Below are 22,623 nucleotides of genomic sequence, written 5' to 3'. Positions count from 1 at the left end.
TGTGGATGCCACCAAGGCTGGATTCCACCGTGGCTGGGTGTCACCAAATTTGGGTGTCACCATGGCTGGATGTCACCAAGGCTGGGTGTCACTAATGCTGGCTGTCACCAAAGATGGATGCCACCAAAGCTGGGTGTCACCGATGTCACCATGTCTGCATGTCACCATGGCTGGGTATCACCAAAGCTGGATGCCACCAAGACTGGGTGTCACCAAATATGGATGCCACCAAGGCTGGGTGTCACCATGGCTGGGTGTCACCAAATTTGGGTGTCACCATGACTGGATGCCACCATGCCTAGGTGTCACCAAGGCCGGGTGCCACCAAATCTGGGTGTCACCAAGGCTGGGTGTCACCAAGGCTGGGTGTCACCAAGGCTGGGTGTCACCATGTCTGCATGTCACCATGGCTGAGTGTCACCACAGTTGGGTGCCACCAAAGCTGGATGCCACCAAATCTGGGTGTCACCAAGGCTGGGTGTCACCAAGGCTGGGTGTCACCATGGCTGTCACACAGCCATCCCCCTCCCCAGCCACGTTTCAGTGCAGCAGAGACAGCTCCTGACAAATCTCAGCCTGGCTGGGTTTGGTTTTTCTCCCTCCCTTAGTTCCGGTTTCTGCAGTTCCCCTCCTGCTCTCTGGCTCCTGCACCACCTCCCCGTTCCCCGTGTTATTCCTTTTACCATTCCTTGTGCGCGCTCCTGGATCCTGACCTGTTCTCCTCGCTCTCCCTGAAGCTTCCGTGGATGAATTGAAGTCTGGCAGTGTCTGCTCCTCAGCCACTCCTGAGCAGGGAGGTGAGGAGCTGCAAAGAATGAGAGATGTTGGCTTTAAAAAAAAAAAAAAAAAAACACCCTTCCCATGTTTTCAGCTCTGTGTATGAACCTTGATTTTCATCCCCCTCTGCCCTTTGGGGGCAGTTTGAATTCCCAGTGCTGAGGGACCAGGTTAAAATGCACAGAAGTGGCTTTGTCTGACTCCAAACCAAGAGATCAGGTCCTAAGAGAAGATGATAAATCCGTGGAATTTGCCAGAAATCAGCTGAAATTGCTGATTTTCAGGGTATGGGCATCCTTCTTTCCTAACAACTCTCTTTGGGACCTGGGGGTGTTGTCACCTTCCTGCCTTGGCTAATCCATGACTTTTCTGTGCCATCCTGGTGCTCCCTGCGTGGCCAGAGGCTCTCCTGGGCTGCTGAAGGCGAGGAGGGACAACCCCAGGAGGGGCTGAGGCATCAGCGGCTCTGGCAGGAGGATTTTGGGGGTGCAAACAGCCCCCAGGAGCAGAGAGAGAGCTCAGCACAGGGAGCTGTGCCAGGAGCCACAGCCTGTGTCCATCCCTGAGCCTGCCTGCACGGAATGGGCTGGTGGGGGGATCACACAGCTCTGAATTCCTCTGGGGGGGCACTTCCCAGTCCCCCAGGATCAGATTGTGCCAAACCATCCCCGTGTGTGGGATGGGAGCTCCCAGGAGGAGCAAATCCAGCTGTCACACAGCCCGAAGCTCCACGGCAGCAGCTCTCCTGCCTGACACCCCTGGCACATTTCTGACAGAGGAATCGGTGGTTTGGGGCTGTTTGGAAAATCAGTTCAGCACTGGGCAGCCCTTGAAGGAGTTCCATCAAAATATCAGGCGAGCCAGCGGTCCCAGGAGGGGACGAAATCCATCTGGGCTCTCTGATTGTGCAGGAGTGATGAGCAGGGGAAAGTTCTGCGGTGCCTCAGGTCCCTGCCATCCCCTGATGTCCCCTGCGATCCCCCAATGATGTTCCCTGCCATTCCCTGATGTTCTCTGCCCTTCCCTGCCATCCCCTGCTCTCCCCTGATGTCCCCTGCCATCCCCTGATGTCCCCTGCGATCCCCCAATTATGTCCCCTGCCCTTCCCTGCCATCCCCTGCCCTTCCCTGCCATCCCCTGATGTCCCCTGCCCTCCTCTGCCCTTCCCTGCCATCCCCTGCCATCCCCTGATGTCCCCTGCCCTCCTCTGCCCTTCCCTGCCATCCCCTGCTCTCCCCTGATGTCCCCTGCCATCCCCTGATGTCCCCTGCTGTCCATCTCTGTGTCCTGGCAGCTGCTGCAGAGGCCAGCAGGCTCTGGAGAGCCCAGTGCTGGCCTCCACCTCATCCTGTCCATCAAGGAGAGCAAGCAGATGTGGTTTTCTCTCCTCTCCTCCATCACACAGCCGGGGTTTCACGGGAGGAACCTCTGTTCTCACTTCTGGAGGAGCAGGGGAGCAGCTCTGGGCGAGGCTCTGGGCTCTGCTCTCACTGCTGCACAGGGCACCGTGCCTTCAGCTGAGTTATTCCACAGCCTCATTCTCCTCCCCTGAGGGCAAAAAGACCAGGCCCTATTTCTGCTCCAAACTGTGGACTCTTACTTTGCTGGGGTTTTTTTTAGGAGATAAAAGAGCCTTCATGTACAGAAAGCTTCCCCCTGGCAGCCTCCTCCCAGCCCTCCCTTTTCCCAGGGAAAGAGCCGGAGCCTCTTCAGTCACACTCCACGGGCAGAGGTTCTCCAGACCTTGAACTCCTTCCAAATTTCGAGGAGGTATTTTTCAAAGTCTGAGGAAGACACTGCTGGAATCAAAAGATGTGAGCGGTGCTCCCACTGGGCGATATTTTTTCCCCTTTTATTTCTCTTGGTTTCTCTGATTTCTGTCCTGGGAGTGGAGCTCCCTGGGGCAGGGCTCTTCCCTGGAGGAAGGACCATGCAGGGCCTCCCCCTCTGGAGCTCCAGTTCAATAACGAGGCCGTTGATATTCATTCAGAAATACTTCAAAAGAGGAATACATTAAACCAACTGCGGGGCTGATGTTTTTGCCCAAGTGCAAGCCACGAAGGTCAATAAAACTGGATGTGTATAAACCCAAAGGAGGGGGGAAAAAAGAGATTCCTCTTTAGTGCTTTGTCGGTGTAAAACAAGCTGGGGTTTCGTCTTTGACGTCTGAACCAGACTGAAATCATCCTCCATGGGCACAGCAACTTTCCAGGTGAAGCTGAGCTGCTTTGTTGAACATTTTTGTGTGAAACTGGATGTGTATAAACCCAAAGGAGTGGGGGGGAAAGAGATTCCCCTTTGGTGCTTTGGGAAAAGTCCATTTCAGAGCCTCGTCTGTGTAAAACAAGCTGGGGTTTCATCTTTGATGTCTGAACCAGACTGAAATCATCCTCCATGGGCACAGCAACTTTCCAGGTGAAGCTGAGCTGCTTTGTTGAACATTTCTGTGTGAAACGAGCTCTCATTGCTTGGGTTCTGCCTCTCTCCAATCTATTTTAAGCCTTGGCTGCACCTGGAGCCTCCTGAGCTGCAGCAGCCCCGTGCTGCCTCTGCCTCGTGGCCAGGGTCGATGAGGAGCTGCTCAGGTAGGTTTTGAAGGCACTTTAAACAGTGAAACACCCACAGAGCCACGAGGAACTCTCTCCTCCTCCTCCTTCCTCTGAATTTGGGGATTTTTTTTTTTTTTTTTGCCCCCCTGCCAGGGGGAAGGTGCTGCCTGTGGTAATCAAACACCTCCTGAGGTGCCAGGGGAGGAGGTGTTCAAACCCTGGCGCTCCACTGATGCTTTTGGCCTCGTTGCGCTGCTCTCCATAAAGTCAAGAGGAGTTTAATGCTTTTTTAAAAAGTCCTCACCTTTTATGGGCTCTAAAGCACCGAGTTTAAAGGCAGGTGCTGAGGGAAGTAGCTCAGGAGGGATCTCTGTGGGACAGTCAGACATTCCAGCTGCTCCTTTTGGGCTGCCTTTTCCAAGCTCACTCCAAAGGGATGGGGTGATTCCCTGTCTGGAGCTGCTAAAACCCTCCTAGGAGGACTGGCACAACTTCCCCTTAAATATTTGCTGATACAAACACACAGAAAGCTTCTTCCAGTTTGCTCTCAGCTTTTTGCCCCCACGGAGGCTCAGTCACGACCCTGCAAATTTCCTGGTTCCTGCTGAATTCCGTGATGCCAGAACTTGGAAAGCATCAGCTCATCCCTGCACAGATCCCGTGTCCTGCTCCACTTCCAGGGGCTCCAGGTAAGGAAACCCTGGAGCAATCACGGGGGGAAATCCTCTGCTGGGGGCTCTGCTAACTGTGGAATTTCTGTTGTGTAATTAAATAATCACCAGGAGATGATCTCTGGAGCAGGGGCAGGTGATGCTCTTCACCCGCAGCACCACAAAATAAAATATTCCATAATATTGATGGGGTCCTGGAAGAAACTGGGGATTGGGAAGCATTTGGGGAGTGTGTGAGAGAGAGAAATGAGGGGCAGAACCTGCCAGGGAGGGGTGGGCGCCGCCTGCAGCCCCCGGGGCAGAGGCAGGTGGGACAAAAGGATTCTCACATCCTCCCGAGCGCCTCGGGAGCTGAGCCTGGCAGAGGATGGAGCTCGGAGCCTTCCCGGGGGCCGCTTTGGGGTTTGGGGTTTTGGGGGGATCACGTCCCTGGGCACCCCCCCTTGCCCCGAGGGATCCCCGGAGGTCGGGGGCGCGCAGGGAGGGGGTTCAGGATGGGATTAAGGATGGGAATTAAGGATGGGAATTAAGGATGGGGTTCAGGATGGTTTTAACCCCCTGCTCCCCGCGGGTCCCCGCAGCCTCAGCGTGCTCCCGCGCCTGCTTTTCCCCCTCTCCCTTTGCCGTGTTTAGTTAAATTTCCCCCGCCTTACTTGATGTCACATCCTGTTCCACAGCCATCCCCTGCTAGTAGCCAGCCCTACCAATTCCTTTCTTTTTCTTTTTTTTTTCTTTTTTTTTTTTTTTTTTAATCCCTGTCCTCTCCCCATCACCCCCCTTTTCCAGGCAAACTTTTGGCAATAGCAGAGATAATCACTGCGTGCTCCGCTGAATTTCTCTTCGCAAATGTCTTTGGAGCAGGGGAGCCATTAAAAAAAAAAAAAAATTAAATAAATTACCAGACAGCCAGCACCGAGAGCAGAGGAGAGAAACTGGGATCCCAATAAATATGCAAAGTGAAGGCTCTGCTGAGCAGATTTCTGGCATCGCTTCCCGAGGGTGCTGAGAGCCACCCGCAAAATCAGGCTTTTTTTATTTTTTTTTTTCTCTTTGTTGTTTTTTTTTTTTCAAATACCGTTTCGTTGTCTTTTTTTTTTTTTTTTTTAATATATATATAAATTAAAATATTAATAAGAATAAAGGAGTGAGGAGGCAGCGAGGCTCGGGGACGGCGCAGGGGAGGCTCGCCCGGAGGTGATCTGTATGCGAGGTGCCTAGAACGGGGTGCGAGAGATGCAACCGGCAAGCAAGCTGCTGACCCTCTGCTTCCTCATCCTGATGGGCACAGAACTCACCCAAGTAGGTCCATCTCGTCCTTTCCCCACTCCCCCTCCTCCTCTCCCTTTCTCCCCAACGCCATTTTCTGCTAAACCTCGAGAGCAGCGCAGGAACCTGCCGGGAGCGGCTGCACCTGCCCGGCCGCCCCTTCCCCGGGCATCACCTGCGCGCTGCCCGCCGCACCTGGGCACCGCCCGCGCTGCCTGCAGGGGGGCACGGGCCGGGGCTTCGGCCTGTGCGACCCCCGCGGTGGGCACGGGAGGGGCAGCCCCAGAGCGGGGGTGTTGGGCTCACCCCACCCCCCCCCCCCCGGCCGCACCCGGGGGGATGCGGGACCCCCGCGGGCGGGGCCGGGCTGGGCTCGGCCGAGCCGGGAGCTGCTGGCCCCGGTGGCCACAGGGAGCAGGTGGGAGCGCTGTCCCTCCTTGTCACCCCCCCGCCCCGCCCGCTCCTCCTGTGGGGGGTAGCTGTGCTGGTTTCAGGTGACATTTAAATGTCCCTTGGTGTTTGCATCTGTGACAGGGGCACTTTGTTTATCCCCCTCTCTCCGCTCCACCTGCTTTTCTTTTTGGGTTTTTTGTTGTTTTTTTTTTTTTTTTAACCTGGATTTTCATGCTTTTCTTTGCTGTCCCGGCCCCTGGGCTGAGTGAGTCGTGGGGTTGTGTGGGGGGGAGGAAAGGAGGCTCCCAAAATCCATCTCTTGCAAGTGGAATTTAAAACTCCATTTGACTTCTTGAGGCTGACTGGGGAGAGGCAGGGAGGGTGATTGTCTTTTGGGGTTGTTTTGTTGTTTTGTTTTTTTTTTCACCAGTCGCTGAGGAAAGGAAGAAAAAAAGTAATTGCAAGAGGATGCTCCAGATTGTGGGGTTAATTGTGGTGCTGCCTGGAAGCACAAAAAAAAAAAAAAAAAAAGAAGAAGCAGCTATAAATAGGAGGGGAATGGAGGCTTCTTAGTGTAGGAGCAATTAGCAGCTGGGCTCTCATCCTGGATGCTTTATGGAGATTATTTTTCCCTTTCTCCCAGTGACAAAGCTCTCCCTGTCACTGCCCTGCTGCTGAAGTTTGAGCCGCCGAAGCCTTTTGGCTTTGCACCCTCCCAGGATTTCTGCTGCCCCCAGAGCTGCCTCAGTTGCACGGAGCCCTCCGGAGAGAGGCTGAGCAGCCCGGGATGCAGGGAGGGTGGGGGGGAAAGGCGAGGAATCCAGGGGCTGTGGGGATGAGGAAGGGTGGGGAGGAAGCAGAGCTGCGAGCAGGAGCCCATTGTGTGCAGGGATGCTGAGGCCGTGCGCATGCGCCGCGCTGGACAAAGAGCCAGGACCACCAGCACAGCAGCTCCTGGCCACCAGGGCATGGCTAGTGGTGGCCACAGTGCCAGGGGGGTGGCAGGGATGTCGCTTGCCTCAGTGTCCCCCCGGGGTCACAGGCACAGCCTGGGCACCTGGGTGCTGTCAGCCCCTGGCCGGCCTTGTCAGCGTCGCGCTGCTCTGGGGGATTTTCCAGGGGAAAAACAAGGGGAGAACAGGGGGGAACCAAGGAAAAATCAGGGGGAAACCAGGGGAAAAAACAGGGGAAAAACAAGGGGAAACCAGAGGAAAAACCAGGGGGAAACCAGGGGAAAAGAGGGGGAAACCAGGGGAAAAACAAGGGGAAACCAGGGGGAGAATAGGGGGAAAACAAGGGAAAAACAGGGGGAAACCAGGGGAAAAACAGGGGGAAACCAGGGAAAACCAAGGTTTCTGCCCTGCCTGGCTGCTTTCTCCTCTCCTTGCTTCCTCGGTGACTGCAGCACCTCAACTTTGGCAGCAACTTTAAATCGGGGTGGGCACAGGGAGCCCAACCCGCCCCGGGTCCTGGGCAGAGAGCCCTGCCCTGATGGTGGCAGGAGGTTTGAGCCCCTGCTAAAGCCTGGCTTAGCTGAGCCGCCCTGCTGGGGCTGGTTTCAGCTCTGCAGTGCCAGGCAGGTGGCCGTGTCCTGCCCTGGCTGGCCTGGCACTGCAGAGTCCTCCCGGACTTCCAGCGCCTCATTCCCGTGGCACAGCTGCCAGATGCAATCCCCAAATCCGCCCTTCAGCCCCGGCACCGCCCAGCTCCGTGCCTCAATTCCCTGCCAGGCTGGCACCTCCGTGCCGTGGGGAGCCTCTGCCGTGCCCCGCGGAGAGCCTGGGGAGGAAGGGTGGAGGTTTGGGCACAGAGGCTGCTGATTTCGGCAGCTTTCCCTGCCGATGCAGAAGGTGCTGCTGTCCCCTCCTGTCCCTCGCTGCAGTGACAGGCCAGCTCGCAAGGAAGGAAGGGCTGGGGACAGAGCTGGCTCTGAAACGGGGCTGGAGGGGCGAGCCTGGCCTCGCACTGGGCTGCTGGGGGAGCCCTGCTGGAGGGAAGGGGGCTGTCTGCGAGGTGTGGGTGCTGCAGCACCCCGGGGTGTCCCCCCCGGGTGGGAGGGAGGATGCTGGGGGCACAGGGGTGATGCACAGGCTGGGGGCTCGGAGACCTGGCTGAGGGGGGGGTGGTTTTACCTGTGTGAGACAAGGGGGGAGCTGTCCCCAAATCCCCCCAATTCTTCGTCCTGTGCCTCGATCGCCCCTCGGCAGGGCTGGTGGGGGGGTGGCAGGAGCCCACAGCGAGACCTGCACGAGGCTCTGGCATTTCTTCTCTCTGAGCTGCTTTGTGCCCTGCCTGGCCTCTCCACGGGTCAGAATGCCACCCTGAAATGCCCCACTTTGGCGGGGTGCAGCATTTGGGGTGCTGGGATGGGGGGCTCTGGGCACGCTGGGCTGCAGCCCCTGGCTCTGGCCGGGTGCTCAGCCCTGGGCAGGGCCTTCCTGGGCAAAGTCTGGGGCTTCCTGTCCTTGTCCTCCTCGTGGGGACACCCGGGACACCTCTCCTGGTGTCCATGGAGGAGCAGAGCCAACTTCTCTCGAAGGATGTGTCGTGTGCTGCCAGGAGGGCAGAGCTTGGGGCTGCCGTGGGACAGCAGCAGAGGGGGGCTGGGGTGCCAGCTGCTGTCTGTCTGTCTGTCTGACCTGTCCTTTTGTCCTTTTGCTGGGGTATTTCAGTGAGACCCTCCTGGCATTCCTCAAAGTTCCCTCAGGAGCAGCGCTGTGCCCCCACATCCCCAGTAAATTCTGGGAGCAACGCCTTCCTGGAGCAGGCAGATATGAAACATTTAGGGCTTCTGCAAGAGGGGGAAAAAAGCTCCCTAAAATATTAATTATCTTCATTTACCCATCGATTTTCCTAAAAGAACATCAAGTCCCTCTCAGGGCTGTTTGCAGGGGGAGGGAGAGCCCCTGCCAGGGCTCAGCAATGCCCAGCCCAGCTCCCTTGTGCCCATGCAGAACTTCCCAGTACCCAGTTTGGTGCCCAGGCTCTTCCTCCCCCTGCCAGGGAGACACATGGAAAGGGGGCAGGATTAAGCTGCAAATCTGCAGCCTGGAACAGGAGGCAGCTGTCTCATAAACCAATTTGTGCCTCGTCTGGCTAACTTCAGCTGGAACCAATAAAAAAAGAGAGGTAATTTCCAGCCCTGGGTTGTATTTATTGCTGGAGTTATCAGTCCTTGTAATCAGTATTAGCATCATACGTACTACAAAGCTAATTACTATCAGAGGGAATTAAACAGAGCGGTGGGGAAAGCTCCTTCTGGAGCTGGGAGGGGGAACTGCTGCCTTTGCTGTGCTCTGGTGGAGCTCCCCACAAAAGGGAACGAGGCTGCGACACCCCAGGAGTGCCCATCTGGGATTTGTGCCTTTTTGGGATACCTCAGGCAGGCAGGGGAAGGTGGACTCGGAGAAACAGAGACACAGAGATGTGCCTTGGCGCCAGCAGATCCCAAATGTGGGGGGAGAGCAGCTGGAAATGCTGATTTCCCTGCCTCTGTGGGCTCTAGCTGTTGGTTGTTACCGCTCTCCTGGAGCTGAGCCCTGCTCCCAGCCTCCAGATTGGCTTTAGCTGGACTCCTGACCCTTTTTCCCTGCTCAGGGACCCTTTTACCCTGCTCAGGACCCTTTTACCCTGCTCAGGACCCTTTTACCCTGCTCAGGGACCTATTTACCCTGCTCAGGACCATTTTTTCCCTGCTCAGAACCCTTTTTCCCTGCTCAGAACCCATTTTTTCCCTGCTCACGACCCATTTTTCCCTGCTCAGAATCCATTTTCCCTGCTCAGAACCCTTTTACCCTGCTCAGAACCCATTTTTTCCCTGCTCACGACCCATTTTTCCCTGCTCAGAACCCATTTTCCCTGCTCAGAACCCATTTTTTCCCTGCTCAGGACCCTTTTTCCCTGTTTCCAGCCCACCCTCCCCATGCTGGAAGGATAACAGAGGCACAACATCAGGATTCAGCCCAGGGCCAGGAGCAGAGCTGGGTTTGCTAGAAAGCAGCACAGAGAACAATCCTTCCCTGGGAAGTCACTCTGGGACTGGAGGTGTGTGCCTGACCCAGGGAAATGTGCCCAAAAAATCCTCCAAAACCAGGAACCTGGGCTGGCTTTAAGGTCTTGGCACCTGCTGTAGATCCTGGGCTTCATGACAAGAGCAGCTTCAGCTAAACACAGATTTAGGCACGTGAAGCCCTGTGAAGGGGATGTTTCCTTCCAGACTTCTTCCTTCGAAAGGAAAGGAGAGGTTTCAGAGGGTTTTTCATGCAGGAGCAGGGAGTGTCCAGAGCTGGGAGTTCATTTTCCAGAGCAGCTTGGGCTGCCTGATCCCAAAATGTGGCTGGCCCTGGAGTCAGCCACAATTTCCACGCAGAGCTTTACCAGCAGCTGGCAGGGATCCCCTTCATCCTGGTCACTCTTTGAGGTCTTAAATTGCCACTTTTTTTCCCTCCTTCACTCTTATTTTCTGTCCATCCCATGAGGAGGGGAAAACTTGCTCTGTGAACTCCTGGAGTCAGGTTTGTGCAAGTGGTGGCAGCAAAAAAAAAAAAAAAAAAAAAAAAAAAAAAAGTGACAAAAACCAGGCAGAACCCTGGGGATATTTGGAATTGTGACCCAAAACCGAGGGGAACTCGGTGCCATTTCTTGCTGTGAGCTGCTGAGGTGCCCCGTGGCAATGCAGAAGGTTGTGCCGTGCCCAGAGGGGATGGGCACAAGGGGTTTGTTCCCTCAGGGTGCCCAGCTGCCTCCCAGCCCAGGCCGCAGGGATTTTGGATACCTGGGAACCAGGAATGCAAGGGAAGGGTGAAAGGTTATTGAGAGAGGGGTGAGAAACCTCCTCCTTATGCCCAGAGCAGAGTGCAGGCCTCTCCCTGTGTGCCCTGAGGTGCTGGGCACACAGCAGAGGGCACAGAGAGGCCCAGGGTGGGCACAGAGAGGCCCAGGGTGGGCACAGAGCCCCGGGCTGGGCTGGCATCTCTGCGTGCCCAGCCTTGAGCCCCAGCATCACTCAGCAGCCACAGGAGCTGTGTGGTGCCAGGGGGCACAGCCCCTCAGCCTCGGTTTTGGGGTTTTTTTGGGTTTTTTTTGGGGTTCTCTCCTCCCCACAGCTCTCCTGCCCCATGGGTCAGGGGCAGCCTGGCACCAGTCAGGGGTCCAGGAGGGATGGGGAGAGTCACTGGAGGCAGCAAAGCCTTCAGAGCAGCTGCAGGAAGGAGGAAAATCTCAATCCAAGCTTTTCAGGAGGATCCCTGAAATTCCACAGCCAGGTCCCCCAAGTGTCCAGCCCACCCCCCAGATTGCCAGGAGAGAGAGGAGGAGCTGCAAAGAGCAGGATTTGGGCTCTCCTGTGCTGCCAGCCCTGGGAAGGGCACTGTGCCCATGGCACAGCCAGCTCAGCTGGCATCATCCTCCTGGGATGTCACCTGGGATGTCCCCAAAGGCGCCAGCGAGCTTCGGGGCTGTTAAAATCCAGGCGGGTGTGGTTTAGAGCAGGAATTCTCTGCCTGGGGTCCCTGGGCATCATCCCCAGCAAAATTTGGGAGCAAGAGGGATTTGGGCACTTCTTCTCTGAACCAGCCAGGAGAGGGAGACAGTGACCGCCGTGTCCCCGCGCTGCCACCCGGCAATTGTCGCCGCTCGCACACCTTGACCCTCGCAGGGCTCCTTTGGGCACAGAGCTCCGCGTTCTCCCTTCCCGGCAGCGGAATTTTCCACCCAGCAGCTATTTTGGAAGACCCCGTTCTCTGCTTTTATCTCGCGTTCCTGCTCGGAACGCACGAATGCCAAAAAAAGGATTTTTTGTTCCTCGAGCAGCTCTTTGCTCGCTGCTGACAGCAGGGGAGGAATGGAGGGGGCACTCCTGGAACCCCTCTTTTTTTTTATTTGGGGCACCCCCCCCCCAGCTCTCGTGGGAGGGGACACTGAGCCAGTGCTTGGGGACAACAAAAACAGTGACAGCAGAAAAAAAAAAATAAAATAAACCCCAAAGTGACCAGGAGGAAGCTGAGCCCCAGCAGTTCAGGCATTCCTGCAGATGTGGTGATGGAAAAGTCACTTTTTAAGGACCAGTATCCAGCTGTGCTCTGCAAAGCCCCGTCAGGGAATGCCATCAGGTCAGCCAGGGCCACCTGAGGCTCTTCCTTACTGGTTTCATGCTGGTTTCTGTGTTGTGCTCCAGCATGAGGAAAGGCAGGCATCCCACATGAAATTCCCTGGATTTTTGGTCAGTTTATTCATTTTTTTTTTTGCCAGCTGGGCTTTTAAAACCAGGCAGATGATCAGGGTAAGGCAGAGTTTCCGTGCTTGCACTTTTTGTGTCAAAAATCATTGTCCTGCTGCGCCTCATCCCACACCAGCAACTTCAGTTCCTCCCTCTGCACAGCCCTGCATCCCTAAAAAAGGGAAACAGCAGCTCCTGGGAGCCTCTTTTTCCATCAGATCTGTGCTTTGGGGCAGCTGGGGTGGCTTCAGCTTCCGTGGTCATGCCTTGGGGAAGGGTTGTGACCCTTCCTGCTCCTTAATGCATTCACAGTTTTCTAAAAAGGTCTGGAAGAACATTTTGATGTCCCTTCCGTGACTCCCTTAATCTTGGCAGCAAAAATTAAAAAAAAAAAAAAAAAAATCCCCCAAAATTGCTGCTTTTGATGCTTTCATGAACACTGAAAGCAGTGAGAGAGAGAAAGAAAATCCCCCAGGATTTCTCTTTCCCCCCCATTATTACAGCTCCTCTTTCAAGTGACATGAAGGGGTTTTCTGCGGGGAAACAGAGCAGTTCTGCCTCCCTCCCCCTGCACAAACCCTGGGAAAACATTCCCAGTAATGGGCCCCCCCCTTAGCAGGGACCTGTGGCTGCTGCTGCTCTCTCTGTGCTTTGCTGGCCCTGTTTGGAGGAGCTTTAATCATGGCAAGGCACTGGAAGGGGATGTGTATGGAATCACCTGCTGGGAAATGAGGTTTTAGCCCGGCTGGGATCCAGCTCAAATCCAGGACAAGGCACAGGAGAGATTCTTAAATTTAAATACTGAGATATCCCCAGGATTAATTCCTGTGTATGGGTCTGGAGCAGACAAATATGAGGGATAAACTTCCCTGACAAACTCTGTTCCCAAATGGACCTTGGGGCGATTGGGATATCAGCACCTGCCTGTTTGATATGATGGGAAATCAGGGGGGGCAATCAAGGCCTGGGCTGCCCCAGTGCTGAGCACAGCAAGGACCTGGGAGAGCAGGGATTTGGGATTCCTCATAAAAGGTGGAACCATTCCAAGGTTTGCTTTCCCTGAGGAAGCCGTTCCCGACCCCACAGGTAGCACCCTGCAGGCCCAGCAGCAGTTTTGCCGTGGAAGGGATGGATCCTGGGCTGGGGGAAGCTGATTCCACAGAGCAGAGGCAGTTGGTGTATCCCCAAAGCGGGGCAGGGTGGGATTCAGAGGGCAGCAGGAATTCCTTCCTGGAATCAGAGCCTGGAGCTGGGCAGCTGACATGGATGGAGGGATGGGAGTTGAGCTGCTGCAGCCTGGCACAAACCAGCTGCCAGTGCCCTGCTGTGCCACGGGTATTGTAAATGCAGGTGAACCCAGTGGGAAGAAATGCTGATGTCTGACTCCAGCTCAGGAGGCTGAATGATTTCTTTATTATAACTATGCTATAATCCATTAATATACTATTTAAAGGAGATACTAAAGCTACAAACCTACTTTTCTAACTCCCAAATCTAACTAACCCACAACTCGTGACCCTCTCTGAGAGTGCAGCCACAGGTGGGTTGGATTGGATTGGATTGGATTGGATTGGGTTGGGTTGGATTGGCCACCAGGCTCAAACAATCCTCACCAGAATCCAACCCAGCAATCACCCCAGGTAAACAATTCTCCAAACACATCCCACATGGGACAAACAAGGAGCAGAAATAGAAATTGTTTTCTCTTTCTTCCCTCTGTGCTCCTCTATGAAAAAATCCTGAGAGAGAGAAGAACGTGCCTGCCACACCACGGGTTTGTCACAGGGACAGGATCCCTGAGCTCCTGCTCAAACTTCTCTCCATTTCTCCACCTGCTGGAACTGCTAAATGTGCTTTATTTCAGAGAGATCCCAGCTCTCCCTGCAGCAACAGCTGCACTGGGCTGTCCTGCTCCTGCTCCCTCTGCCCAGCCTGGCTGTGCTGCGGTGATCCCACACCAAGGGCCACGTCCCCAGCGAGGGACAAGGTCCTGGTGGGGTGGGACAGGCCAGCTCAGCAGGGATTGCATTTCGGGGCTTCCTCCTTCCCTGCGGGGATGTGCTCTGCACATCAGCCCCGTGCTGGGTGTGAGGAGGCACTGGTGGCTCAAGGTTTTGGGGCGACAGAAGAATCCACACCATTGGAACAGCAGCTCTGGAGGGGTCGGGTTTGGGGCTGGGCTGACTCCGGTGGGAATGTGGTGGCTCTGAGGGCCAGGCCATGGAACAGCTGAGGCTCCCCTGCACCCTTGTCAAGGCTGGGGCTGTGCCACAAAGCAGGGGATGTCACTTCTGTCCTCTGGAGAGCGACAGGGGGTTCATTTCTGTGTTGCTTTGCACAGGGAGTTCTGAGGTTCTCTTGTGGAAGGATGCAGGAGCTGTGGAGTTCTGCTGGTGGGAGATTTGGCTTCTGAAATCACTGGGGCAGTTCTGCAAGTGGCTTTGGGACACCTGAGTGGTGACCAAGCCCAGGTGACATTCCAGGCTGGCCAGACAGGCTGTGTGCCCTTTGCACCCCTCAGCAGGGAATTCCTGCTCTGGCAATGAGGCGGGAGCAGGGCTGGCGGTGAGCTTTGGTGTATCCTTCGTGCTGAGGCGGTTCTGTCGTGGCAGGACGTGGTGAGGTGACAGTCGGGGGTGTGGGGGATGCTCTGACAGCATCTCTTGGACCTGGGGACCTCAGGGGACCCGCAGGGGTCCCCCAGCCCGCGGGTCTCTGCGGGAGAGGTGCGGTGAACTGCTCCGGCTCCCCTTGGTCCTGGCACGGCTCCTCGTCCCGGCTGTGTCCCCGCTGTGTCCCCGCTGTGTCCCGGCTGTGTCCCCGCTGTGTCCCGGCTGTGTCCCCGCTGTGTCCCCGCGACCACCGAGCCACCCCGGCCCGCAGCGCCGCCCGCAGCCGCCAGAGGGCGCCACAGCGCCGCAGCGGGGGAGCCGCGCCCCCCAAAACCCCTTCCACCTCCCCAAAATCCCTTCCACCTCCCCAAAATCCCTTCCACCTCCTCCCCAAAATCCCTTCCACCTCCCCAAAATCCCCTTCCACCTCCTCCCCAAATCCCCTTCCACCTCCTCCCCAAAATCCCTTCCACCTCCTCCCCAAAACCCCTTCCACCTCCTCCCCAAATCCCCTTCCACCTCCTCTCCAAACCCCTTCCAGTCCCCAAAACCCCTTCCACGTCCCCCCCAAAATCCCTTCCACTGCCCTCAGTTTTCCTGCTCTCCTCATTCCTCTCCCCACCCAATTTATCTCCTCAAATCTTCCCTCCCCTCAAGCCTTTTTCTTTCTTCCCCATGCCTGTTTGCCTCGGCTCAATCTCTCCCCCTCTCCCCAATTCTTTCCTTTCTCCCCAAACCTTTTCTCCTTGATTCTTTTACCTCCCCCCAAATCTTTTCTCCCCACTTCCCTCCACTTCCCTGTCCCAAATCTTTCCTCCCCATAATTTTTCTCCTCTCCTTCCCTTCGCTCCTCCTTCCCCAGAGATCTTTTATCTCCAAATATTTTTTCCCCCCCACCACCTTCCTCCTTCCCTCCCTCCACCCCCCTTTCCCCAAACCTCTCCTCCCACTCCCTTCTCCCCAAACCTTTTCTCCCCTCCCTCCCCGCACTCCGCTGTCCCCTCCCTCTCCCCCTCTCGCCCACCGCAGTGTCCCCGGCTGGTTGGGCGCTCCCCGCCCCTCCCGGTCCCGTCCCGCCCCGGTTCCGCCTCCTGCAGCCGCTCGCTCCGGCTGGGGCGCGCCCGGCGGCGGCGGGCGCAGGGAGCCAGCCCCGCTCGGCTGCACCGGGGCACAGCGGGCACAGCGGCAGCGCCGGGCAGGGCGGCGGGGCGGCGGAGGAGGAGGAGGACGAGGAGGAGGAGGACGATGGGCCGGCGGCGAGCGGCGGCGGCGGCCGGGCGGCAGGCGCAGCCCGAACCCAGCGGCATGGAGCCCGGCGCCGGTGCAGAATGAAGGGTGCCTGCCGCCCCCCCCCGCAGACATGTCTGTGCCTTTACTCAAGATTGGAGTCGTCCTCAGCACCATGGCCATGATCACCAACTGGATGTCGCAGACGCTGCCCTCCCTCGTGGGGCTCAACACCACCAAACTCACGGCGGCCACGGGCGGCACCTTGGACCGCAGCACGGGAGTAAGTGCGGGGGGCTGCGGGGCACGGGGAGGGCATCCCCGCATCCCGGAGCATCCCCGCATCCCGGAGCATCCCTGCGGCTGCTCCCCGCCGCCGCCCAGTCCCTCCCCGCCTGGCTGTCCCCCGGGCTGTCACATCTCTCCTTGCCCAGGTGTCCCCCCCGCCCTGCAGGGTCTGCAGTCGGGGCAGGATCGCCGCCCCTCGGGGACATCGCGGCCAAGTGTCCCCGCGGTGCTGCCGGAGCGGGGATGGGGCGCTGAGGGGACGGGGGGTGCTGGCCGGAGATGGGGGTGACGGTGCAGGGAGCGTCTCTCCCTCTCCCCTCCTCTCCTCTGGTTCAGCCATCCCTCGTTCGTGCCTGGGGGCGACTCGGCTGCCTCTCCGCATCGTCCCTGCAGCCAAAGGGATGCAAAGTTTCCCTCGTGGCCGCTGCAAAAGCCGCCGGGAGAGCGGCTGCGAGTCCCGGGAGGCTCCTCCGCTGCCCTCCCTGCCCGATCCGCCCTCGGTGGGATGGAGATGCAGCCGGGAAGTCGCCGTGTGGGGCTGGACATCCCCTGTCCCTGCTCTGCTGGAGGGCTGGGGCTGTGCCTGAGCTTCCCACTTTAGGAATGGCTGGGAAAAATCATTCCTGTCTGTCTATCTGTCTGTCTTCCCTGAGCAGGGAAAATCGGGCACCTTTCTCCTGCAGGCTGCACGCTCGTGCTTTCTGTCAGAGCCCCGCTACTGCAGCTCTGCTGTTCCCAGGGTATTCCGTGTAGTGGTTGTGCTGCTCACTGAATGAAGCTGGGTTATTTTTTTTTTTTTTCCCACGTTGTCAGGGTTTATGAGATCCATTTATTATTCTTATTTTGTTTTTTTCCCGGTTGTTTTAGCCAGGAAATCCAATTGTGCGTCTGCATGGGCATGTCTGTCAACGTGGGCATTTGCAAGGTGATTTGTCCTGTAGGGAAGCCGTGAAAAGAACATTTCCCCTCTGGCTGGGGACACGGTGACACCTTCAAAGTGCTCTGAGGCTGGGCTGGGATTAAATAATGGAGAAAAATTAAGACCAGAGAGGGGAATGCGCTGTGTTTGGGGTGGGCTCAGGACTGCATCCCATCGCTGCTGGAATTCTGCACAGGGCTCGGCTCCGGCCTTTCCCTGCCTGGAACGGAGGGAAGCGATTGTCTGGGGAAGCTCCTTGTGCCCGGGGAATCTGGCAGGGAGAGGGGGAGCGAAACTCGGGCTGTCCGTGAGTCGGGGTGTCCGTGAGTCGGGCTGTCCGTGAGTCGGGGTGTCCGTGAGTCGGGGTGGATACCTCCGGGATGGATACCTCCCGGTGCCCGTCGCTCCCGGTGCCCGTGACTCCCGGTGTCCATCACTCCCGGTGTCCGTGACTCCCGGTGTCCATCACTCCCGGTGCCCATCACTCCCGGTGTCCATCACTCCCGGTGTCCGTGACTCCCGGTGTCCATCACTCCCGGTGCCCATCACTCCCGGTGTCCATCACTCCCGCTGTCCGTGACTCCCGGTGTCCATCACTCCCGGTGTCCGTGACTCCCGGTGTCCGTGACTCCCGGTGTCCATCACTCCCGGTGTCCATCACTCCCGCTGTCCGTGACTCCCGGTGTCCATCACTCCCGCTGTCCGTGACTCCCGGTGTCCGTGACTCCCGGTGTCCGTGACTCCCGGTGTCCGTGACTCCCGGTGTCCGTCACTCCCGGTGTCCATCACTCCCGGTGTCCATCACTCCCGGTGTCCGTCACTCCCGGTGTCCATCACTCCCGGTGTCCGTGACTCCCGGTGTCCATCACTCCCGCTGTCCATCACTCCCGGTGTCCATCACTCCCGCTGTCCGTCGCTCCCGCTGTCCGAGCGCCCAGCACAGCTCATCTCCAGCTGCCGGACCCGGAGCCGGGCGGGCTCTGCAGAGCAGAGGGCACTGCTCAGCCCTCTCGGCAGGACGCTGTGCCCTCGCTGGTGGCTCGCTGGTCCCTCTCCCGGTGCTCAGGAGAAGCCGCTGCTCTGTCACCGCGGCGGGGCAGGGGCTCCCCGCCGCGATGTGCTCGGCGCTGGCCAGCACCCGGAATTTTCGCTGTGTCCACGCTTTCCCACTCGCGTTGCCTCCGTGTTTTCTGCCCTTCCTCTCCTTTTCAGACCCTTCTCTGGTTCGCCCCCAATCCATGTTTTTGCATTCCGAGTGAATTTTGCCCGCTGGGCCCTCAGAGGAGCCTCCAGCACAGCTCCACTCCCTGCCACGTCCGTCCTGCTTCCTGCACTCATCCCCCTTCACCTCCCACAGCCCTGCCAGGCCTCCCCTGGTTAATTAACCCATCTTTCCCTGTGTTAATTAGGTGTTGCCTACCAACCCAGAGGAAAGCTGGCAGGTCTACAGCTCTGCCCAGGACAGCGAGGGACGTTGTATATGCACAGTGGTGGCACCTCAGCAGACGATGTGCTCGCGTGATGCCAGGACAAAGCAGCTGAGACAACTCCTAGAAAAGGTAAAGCTTGGCCCCTGCTGGCAAAAGTGGTTTGGTTTGGTGGGGTAGAAACCTGAGCTGAGCCTTGGTTTCCAGGGAAAACCCCTTGGGATGGCTTTTCCGTGTGTAGCTGTCCCTGTGCGTGTAGTGGGGAATAATCAGCTGCAGGCAGGAGGAGAAATCTCTTAAGTGTTTTCTGAGAGGAAAGCCTGGCCTAAAACTGCTGAGATCAAAGCACCAATACTGAACCGTATCTCTAAAAAAAAAAAAAAATTAAAAAAATAATTTACAAAAAATCCCCTTTTTTTATTCCGTTGGCAGAAGCAGTTTCAGAGCAGACTCAGCAACAGGAGAGGAGAGAGAATGAAAAGCCCAAAGCCAAGCTTTCCTAGGCAAGGTGCTATTAAAAAGGTCAAGTAAAACCCTGCAAGCTGTCACCAGCAGGTAGCACATAGATGACACTCAGTGGTTTTCTGCCTAACGCTGACACCGTCTTGATTAGTTTTTAATAGTCTGCTGTCCAAAAAGATCAAAAAAATCTCATTAGGGAAACATCCCCAATAACAAGGAATTTTCCAGATAATAGATTTCAGTGAAGAAATGCTGTTTCATGTGCAATTGTGCTCTTCTCTTGCAAATATGAGCTGGCTCCTGTGCTGGATATATAATTAAACCCCATCCCCTAATGCTATATTGGCCTGTGCCGTGCATGACAAAAGAATTTTCATCCTGCTGCTTTGGGGAAAGCTGCTGTATTAATTCCCTCTAACAATATTAAACCTCCACTTAACTGATTTCCCCATGTGCTGAGGACAATAAAGCCAGCCAGGAAACATTCAGCCCTAAAACAATTCTTTGGGTTGTCAGAGGCTGCTAAAAATAATCCCAAGTCAGGCTTTTCTTTCTCGCAGCAATAACGCCCTGGGTGTGTTTGCTCCTGAGAGGCAGCAGGATTTATGGACTGCTCAGAGGTGTTCCCAGAACTCCTCATCCACTCCAAACAATCAGGATTTGACCCAATGCCCTCTGCTGATGGGCAGGAGTTGGGGATGGGAGAGCTGGGATAACATCAGGAGGGTGGAAGGGCTCAGTGGGGTTTTATTTAGTGCAGCTCTCTGGCTGCCAATGGAGAAAAAGTGAGGGAGGAGCAGGATTTCTGGGCATGTGTTGTGGGATATGTTACCTGCCTGCTAATCTGGCTGCATCTCACTCCCACGCTAACCTATATGAAAAACCCCAAAATAAGGAATAGGCTCTTAGTGCCAGACATCTGATCTTGATGGAGGCTGAACTGATAATCCCTGGAGGTACAAACAACTGCAGAGCAGAGCTTCCAGCTTCCCAGCAAGGATTTCAATCCTGAAAACTCCTTCCCTCAGCTGGCATTCTAACCCTAGCTTTGTGATGGGGGGAAATTCTCCTGGTTTCTCCCTGGCAGCAGAGGAAGCAGCACAATGTGTCCAGGAGGTAATTGTGTTTGGGTTTTCCAAGGAGCAGATGTGGAATTCACCCGTGGAAATGATGTTGCATGGCATCAGCTGCATGTGTGTGTACACAAAGCAATCACAGCATCTTCAGGGAAATCTCCATGCAGAATCTTTTGGAATTTCGAGGTTCAGAGCTGCCATCCATCCATGCTCAGTTGATGGGGATGAGGATCTGCGTAGGAACTGCAGTTCCTGTGGCTGGGAATGAGTGCTGGGCATCCTGACAGGTTAAAGAGGGGAGGGGAGGGCAGCCAGGGCTGCTCAGGCTGCACAGAGTGTTCAGCCCCGTGGTTTGACACTCGAGGTGTCTGAGCTCATCCTTGGCTGGGGTACACCGAGTCCTTCCAGCCTTCCACGTGGCAGGTGCTGAATCCAGACCTTGGACTGCACCCAAGCCAAGACATCACCTCAGTCCTGCTCATCATCATCAGATTGTGTTTGATCTCCAAACAGAATTTGATTGATTGATTGATTGATTGATTGATTTGTTCTGGCCCTGTTATTGGGGACAACTTCCTCCTCTGATGGTGAAAACGTTTCTGGTTTCCTGCCAATCCTTCCTCTCAGCCAGTGCTGATTTCCAGATTTACCAGTTCTTTTTGTTCCTCTGATGGTCACTCCCAGGTGTGTATAGGGGGACAGTGACATCTCTTCCCAGCCATCACTGCCTCCTGCAAACCTTATCAGATGAACTTTTCATTTCCTGAACCATCAGCTGAGTCCATTTCTCTGCTGATTTTTCCCCTAAACCTTGAAAATCTCCCTCAAGATACCTCTTGCTGCTGTTCCGTCAGTTTGTGCAGCTCCCCAAGGCTGAAGGTTCGTCCTGGCTGAAACCCCAAAGCTGGGCTCAGCTGGCAGGAAAGGCTGATCCACAGGGAAGCTTGAGCAGGGTTTAAACCTTGGATTTGACCTTATAAACCTCACTGAGGTCATCAGGCCAATACCGACTCCCTGTGACTCTGGTTTAATTGTGAATCAACTCATCAAACAGGATGACAAGAGCAGCGCTGGAAGCTTCATTTGTATTAATTTCCTATTTCAACTGCTAAAAATAACTCTTTTCCTCCAGACAGCCACAGGTATCTGTGTCACATTAGCTTGGTGAAAATGAGGTTTCGGGCTGAGAGAGGAGGCAAAAAGCATTTTCAGGCGATGTTTGAGGACTGCAGCTGACGGATGGAGCTGAGGGAATTTAAGAGGCACTATCCTTGGGCCTGAGTTCATTAGAGCACTTCTGTACATGCTTCAGCCTGAGCTCCAACAGGCTCATTGAAACCTAATCATGTGCCAAAGCACTTTGCTGGATCAAGGGCATAATATGCTAATGAGGGACAACAGGCAGATCATCAGCTGCTGGAGCACACGGGGCTGTCAGGGATCTGTCAGGGATCTGTCAGGGATCTGTCAGGGATCTCAGGCTCACTCCCTGCAAATCTGGCCCAGATCTTGCCCCATGGAAAACAACAAGGGCAACCAATACCCACTCTGGGCTTGTGAAATCCACCCCAGGATAGCACAGCAGTTCATTTTAGGCATCTCTGGGCAGAGGCACGTGAGGAAGTTGTTTTCCTCTGCTTCAGGGAGGAGCAGAAACGTTCCAGAGGTGTTTGAGGGCAGCAGCCTGGGCGAGATGCTCTGAGAGCAGAGCGTGTCTCTCCCTTCCCACCACCTGAGAAGGAGCCTAAGGAGCCCCCCAGAATGTTACTCAGCAGACTCAGGTCTGTCATTACAGAAATGCTCTTTTCGGATTATTTGCAGCTGGGGTTAGGCACTAGTGGGAGAAATGGGATAAATTTTGCATGAGCCCTACAAGTCATCCCTCTCTCTGCTCCTTGGAGCAATTCTGCTGCTCGACTCGAAGGATAGGCTGGATAACTGGAATAAAAGTAGCTTGGCAGCCCAGCCATGCTTGTCTAAGGCTTCTCTTCTCCTGCCTCGGGGCACAGAGAGGTCTTCAAACTCCTCCACATGCAGCCCAGGTGAATTAACACTCACTGAGAGCTCACATCCCCTGTGGGAGGCACAGCTTAATGGGAGCTGACCAGGCTCAGGCTGAGCTCAGATTTGCTCTTTTCTCCTCCAAACCTTGTTGTTGTTGCTCTTTTCTCTGCTCCTCACACCTCCCTGAGCAGGTCCTGGGGAGGTCAGGGTGCTGCTGGTTCATCTCTGAGGCTCAGAGACCACAAATAGCTTCACCTTTGCTGAGGAACACTCTGGCCCCCGGAGCAGTTGTACAGAACACTCCAAAGCCTGTTGGCCTTTGCCATACAGGTCGTCCATACGTTTTTAATAGATCCCTGCAATAGTTTCGGTGTCATCCTGCATGAGCAACGGGCACTGTGATGGTTTTTTCCAAGCTGGAGGGGCACAGTTGCCATTTGCCCTGCACGGGTGTCCTGCCTTGCCCTCGCTCTGCCACTCCAGGTAAGTCCCAGCCCACCACAGTGGGATTTGCCAGAGGAAACGTGGGATTTTCACCACTCCTTCCTTCCCCACGCCAGCTTGGCTGCGGCGAGGACGCAGACGGGAGCGGATGTGGCATCCGTCAGGGGACGGGGCTGGCTCCTGCTCGGGGTTGGCTCAGCCACCCACAGCTGAGCGAGCTGGGAGCTGGGAGCAGGCTGGGAGCTGGGAGCAGGCTGGGAGCTGGGAGCAGGCTGGGAGCTGGGAGCAGGC

At 56.0% G+C, this 22,623-nt stretch overlaps 1 protein-coding gene across 2 annotated transcripts in view; it reads left to right on the top strand.

Annotated features, from left to right (window-relative positions):
* The first annotated feature begins 4,736 nt into the window (after positions 1-4,736).
* Positions 4,737-22,623, top strand: part of OLFM1 (olfactomedin 1) — a 32,663-nt gene continuing 14,776 nt past the window's right edge. The window contains exons 1-2 of one of the 2 annotated variants that reach the window (XM_053962311.1): positions 4,737-5,296; positions 18,329-18,478. In XM_053962311.1, coding sequence (XP_053818286.1) covers positions 5,231-5,296; positions 18,329-18,478 — 216 coding nt within the window. In that variant the 5' untranslated portion in view covers positions 4,737-5,230. Of the gene's footprint in view, positions 5,297-15,521; positions 15,996-18,328; positions 18,479-22,623 lie in introns of those variants that run through there. The other variant, XM_053962309.1, reaches the window with a different exon arrangement.

Source organism: Vidua chalybeata, chromosome 21 (assembly GCF_026979565.1).
Source record: "Vidua chalybeata isolate OUT-0048 chromosome 21, bVidCha1 merged haplotype, whole genome shotgun sequence".
Classification (NCBI taxonomy): domain Eukaryota; kingdom Metazoa; phylum Chordata; class Aves; order Passeriformes; family Viduidae; genus Vidua; species Vidua chalybeata.
This window is presented reverse-complemented; position numbering and strand designations above follow the sequence as displayed.